Here is a 5,496-nt window from a genome sequence, read left to right as displayed (position 1 = left end):
TATTTCTTTTACGTTTGCATATGTATTCTTTTATATTATTTGACAAATATTTTATTAACATTCATAATCATATATTTGTGATGCAACTTTTGTCTGAACACGCGCGTTTCGAAATTTGCGATTACCACACCTCACATTATATAACTGTTTACTTGCTTCGTGTCTTGGTAGACCTGCATCGTGTCCTTTGATTTGGCTTCTTGGCTATCTTTAGGTCATTATGGACAGTATATTTCCCATCCGAAGATGTCAGTCCTGAAACACTTGTAGTACTTGCACTTAGGAATTTGCTGGAGAGTTGTTGTTTCTTTTCTTCTGTCTTCGATGTCCATGAAAGTTTGGTAATCTTAAATTTCGAAAATCACGTGTTTAAACAAAAGTTACCCGTCCCGTATAATGCCCTTCTTAGGTACCATCTCCACTTTAACTAATTCGAATAGCTTTCAACCAATTCGTCGGTTTTTCTTGGCTCCCAGTTAAGTTTCACTTTTAATCTGTGGTTCATGCTTTCGGTGTTGTTGTTTGTCCAAAGTTGGTTTTCGTCACTGAAAATAACGCAGTTTGCCAATTTGTCCTCGACATGCCCAACGTAATACTGCAGCAAGTCACTATGACATTGTTCTTCAAGGTTGTTGTTAAGTTTGATGTTTCGCTCCTCAAAGGTCGCAGAGTCGTTGGCAGTTGCAACTCCGTTTGCTCCGAAAATCATGTCAACGATTTCCTTTCTATCAATGGTACTCTTTGGGATCTTGTCAGCCATTTGTCGAAGTATATTGTCTTTTAGGTGTTTTGAACACAGTTTTCTTGAGCAGCCCGGAAATGCCATGTCTATGGCATTGATCACTGCCCGTTCGTCGTCAGTTCCCATGACTATTTCGATGTTTTTAGTTTCCATGCCAAGCACCCCTCTCAAATGCGAAAAAAAAAAAAACTGAAGTAATTCTGTTGGCGGCTATCCCAATGAAGCATGAGTAGTCCCAGAAGTATTGGCGCGTCTCCAGTTCCCTTCTCAGTACCTTGTTCGATTTATATACCTTGGTTGTGACAAAACACTTTCCCAGTGAAACTGTTCTATCGATGCCCACAACACCTTCTTTCAATGATAAAAACGACTTCAAATCCAGTATTTGTTCATTAGTGTAGCATATTACTGAGGGTAAGGGATTGTCTCTAGAATGAATAATCTCAGCTACATACGGATGCTTATCGCTTAACATACGTATAACATTCAAACGTTCGTCAGCAACGTTCTTCGAACCTACTCCACCTCTTTTTTCAGCCTTCACGCGAGCCTTAGCATTCTGACACTGTCGGATATCGCGTGGATAATTTAATGATTCATTCTTTGTGGGGTCCGTCAGTTTGCCATACACCTCACTTTCTTATGATGAACCTCTTTTCGAATCCTTTGAAGAGTTTGTGGATTGGTTCGTTCATATATTTCCCTGCATAGTTTTGCATTTCCGTGTGGCACTTCGGATGTAGCATACTGTCTAGTATACTCGACAATGGCAACATCTCTGCTGAATGTACCGTCAACGTGTGTAAACCGCTTTCTATAAGATGGTTGGCGTTTTGATGCCGTGTAGTACCTGGTAAATATGATTATATCAGTCTTCTCTGGTTGTGGAACGACCTGTTTCACAGCTTTTGAACCCTTTTCGTGAGTCTCAGTGTTTACTCCATCGTCCTTCACTATAACCTGCACGATTTTTTTTTTCGGTCCGTCGCCTTTCATCATAAATTTTGTTTTTACACAACGGCCTTTTCTATAATCCCATGCACCGCAATCGTTCCAATAGTGCTTTGGCTGTTTTGCAGATTTCCTTTCTGTGTTTTCTGAATTGTCAAGCACGATATACACATTCTCTTTGACACCTAAAGGAATTTTGTTCACGGTCGGAATTTCACTTACAATAATGTCCATTAAAAATCATGATTCGCGACTTTTAGTGCATTTGAAACACCACACTCTCATTTCTAAACGTAGTGAAATTTGGGAAGGGGGCCTAGTCACATATTTTGAAAGAATTATACGTGAACAATAAACATATGCCTCCTTTGGAATGTTTTATGGTCTTGTATCCATCGATTTAAGTAGCAACTATTTCGGAATACATAAGGATGATAATTTCCTACTTTAGTTCAAATTTTGAATCATACTACATTATTTGATTAATGTAATTTTGGCGGCGACTGCTTGCCCATAGTTATGGTCATATTTTAAAAATGTCATTGAACATTTGTTTAACATTTAACATACAAAATTAAGACAGAAAACCTATCGGGAAATTATTTATCTCAGATGAAGCAGTCGTTGGATGAACAGCATTACAATGAACAAGATAGTATTGTATATGAATAATGACAATTGCTATTAGATTCACAAAGTACATGTATTACCATACGGAGAAATAAATACTCTAACAACGATACATAAAACTCTACAACCTAAAGTCTCATTAAAAAAAAATGTTTTTTTTAGAACTTCTTCCGTTGTTCATTTAATCACATCTGGAAAACATGATTTTTCTTCATATACCTGTACATAAGGCAGATATACCACAAACTATACAATTATCACTTACCTCGTTCAGCCGGAAGAGAGCGTTCATGGAGCAATATTCGTCACCATCATTGTTCTTAATACAAACTCGGCACATACATTTATAATTCACCGAAAGAACTTTGCCTTTGTTCTACTAAATGTACGTATGTACCAATTTTACTTTCAAACAACATTAAATCACGCTTTTTGAAAATTTAAATATCAAAGCAAAGTTAATATAGTATAATGTATACAAATATGTAGAAATAAAACAAAAAATTGTCTGCCTTTGTCTGACTTTGTCTACCTTTGTCTGACTTTGCGGTGTTTAGTAGGACCGGTTAATTCGTGATTGTACATTAGCTTACCCCGGAATCAGGTGACTGTACCCTAGCACTAGACATAAAATGTGAGATACAGCACATGTTGTTTTCGTTTGACGCCCACAACATAAATGTCAGCGTCGAGGTCTTACATGTAGGACTACTCTAGCTCAAGACTGGAGAAAAACCATTTAAGTGTGAAGTGTGTGATAAAATGTTTGCTTATAATGGAACTTTTAAACAGCACTTGAGGATTCATGCCGGAGAAAAACCATTTAAGTGTGAGGTATGTGATGAAAGCTTTACTGAGAATGGAAATTTAAAACGGCACTTGATGATTCATACTGGAGAAAAACCATTTAAGTGTGAAGTATGTGATGACAGCTTTACTCGGATCAGCATTTTAAAAGAGCATTTGAGAATTCATACTGGAGGAAAACCATTTAAATGTGAAGCATGTGATAAAAGCTTTTCTCATAATGGAAATTTAAATCAGCACTTGAGGATTCATACTAGAGAAAAACCATTTAAGTGCGAGGTATGTGATAAAAGCTTTGCTAGGAACAGCACTTTAAAACAGCACTTGAGGATTCATACTGGAGAAAAACCATTTAAGTGTGAAGTATGTGATAAAATGTATACTCGTAGTAGAAATATAAAAGAGCACATGCGCATTCATACTGGAGAAAAAACATTTAAGTGTGAAGTATGTGATGAAAGCTTTACTCAGATTGGAAATTTAAAACAACATTTGAGGATTCATACCGGAGAAAAACCATTTAAGTGTGAAGTATGTGATGAAAGCTTTACTCAGAATGGACATTTAAAACAGCACTTGAGGATTCATACTGGAGAAAAACCATATAAGTGTGAAGTATGTGATGTAAGTTTTACTCGGAACAACATTTTAAAACAGCACTTGAGGATTCATACTGGAGAAAAACCATTTAAATGTGAAGTATGTGATGAAAGCTTTTCTCATAATGGAAATTTAAATCAGCACTTGAGGATTCATACTAGAGAAAAGCCATTTAAGTGTGAGGTATGTGATGAAAGCTTTGCTCGAAACAGCACTTTAAAAGAGCATTTGAGGATTCATACTGGAGAAAAACCATTTAAGTGTAAAGTATGTCATGAAAGTTTTAATCGGAATGGAAGTTTAAAACAGCACATGAGGATTCATACTGGAGAAAAACCATTTAAGTGTGAAGTATGTGATAAAATGTTTACTTGTAGTAAAAATATAAAAGAGCACATGCACATTCATACTGGGGAAACACCATTTAAATGTAAAGTATGTGATGAAAGCTTTGCTCAAAATGGAAATTTAAAACAGCACATGAGGATTCATACAGGAGAAAAACCTTTTAAGTGTGAAGTATGTGATAAAAGCTTTGCACAGAATAGAACTTTAAAACTGCATCTCAGGATTCATACTGGAGAAAAACCATACAAATGTGAAGTGTGTGCAAAAATGTTTAGTCGTCGTGAAAATTTAAATTTTCACAAGAGGATTCATACTAGAGAGAAACCATTCATCTGAAGTATGTGATGAAGGGCTTAATTAGTTTACATATTAAAAATGCACATGAGAATACAAAATTGGAGAAGCGCCATCAAAATGTGAAATGTGTCATTAAATGTTTCAGCACAGCCAACAATTAAAACTGCACCTGCAGAAACATAATGGAGAAAAACCATGTAAGTGTGAAATGCATGACAAAATGTTCAGTTGCAGCAGATATTTAAAGAAGCACACAAGGATTCATACTGGATAAAAAAGCAATTAAATATGAAATATGTGACCAAATGTTTAGTGAGACTAGAAAATTAAAATGGCACATATTCATTATGGAGAAAAACCATTTAGGCAAAAAGTGTGTGATACAATGTATATTTAAAACAGTGGATATTTAAAACTGAACATGTGCATTAATACTGGATGAAAAACATTTTAGTCTAATGTTGTCAATGTATGTTAAATAATAAGTTATGAAATACTTAGTGATATATTACTTTTGATTCCACGTTAAAAATAATAACTCATTTTCATATAATAATAAACTTTTCAAAGACGATTTTGTCTTAGTTTTATTCACTAGATGCACTCACGTCTGTGTTGATTCTATAGGACAGAATGATTTAGTTCATATACTGACTATAAAGGAGATATGTCTGCAGATGTATGCATGTTAGTATGTTACATATGAATTGTTACGGTAATAGTCTATCTGCAACGAAGGACTAACAATATGACCAGAAGATATTTTCCCTCTTGTACATGGTACATGTTTTGTTTCAAACGTGTAGGAATCTTTGAAAGTGGCATTATTGTGAACGTTTAGACAATATAAATAAATATACGAATTTTTAAAAATTGATTAAGTGTTGTTGATTAAGCTTTTTTACTAACTTGAAATTACAGTAATATAATCTGGTTATTGAGTTAAAGTTGTTACAATATAGATTCTGTTATTCTTTTTTAGAGTCATATGGCCAAAGTAACTAAGAAAATTGTCTACTTGACAGTAAAGTATTGCTTAATTCCAAACTTACATGCAAATATGGAACTGGGAAATAGAGGGCTTAAATCAAATAAGAGAAAATATATATACTGTATTTCTT

The 5,496-nt window shown here is 34.7% G+C and overlaps 1 protein-coding gene across 1 annotated transcript; it reads left to right on the top strand.

Moving 5' to 3' along the window:
* Positions 1 to 2,892: 2,892 nt before the first annotated feature.
* On the top strand, positions 2,893 to 5,248 carry LOC149771658 (uncharacterized). Its single transcript, XM_089948268.1, has one exon. It carries the CDS (start codon positions 3,086 to 3,088, stop codon positions 4,412 to 4,414), a length of 1,329 nt encoding a protein of 442 aa, XP_089804394.1. The 5' UTR covers positions 2,893 to 3,085; the 3' UTR covers positions 4,415 to 5,248.
* Positions 5,249 to 5,496: the final 248 nt, after the last annotated feature.

This window comes from Sinohyriopsis cumingii, unplaced genomic scaffold (assembly GCF_028554795.1).
Source record: "Sinohyriopsis cumingii isolate HCF-2022 unplaced genomic scaffold, ASM2855479v2 utg001747l, whole genome shotgun sequence".
In the NCBI taxonomy this organism is placed as follows: Eukaryota; Metazoa; Mollusca; class Bivalvia; order Unionida; family Unionidae; genus Sinohyriopsis; species Sinohyriopsis cumingii.
Note: the sequence above shows the minus strand (reverse complement) of the source record. Positions and strands in the feature narration are given on the sequence as shown.

What these genes read in the sequence shown, in the direction of transcription:
- LOC149771658 (XM_089948268.1), top strand. Translation starts at nt 3,086, where the DNA reads ATGTTTGCTTATAATGGAACTTTTAAACAGCACTTGAGGATTCATGCC.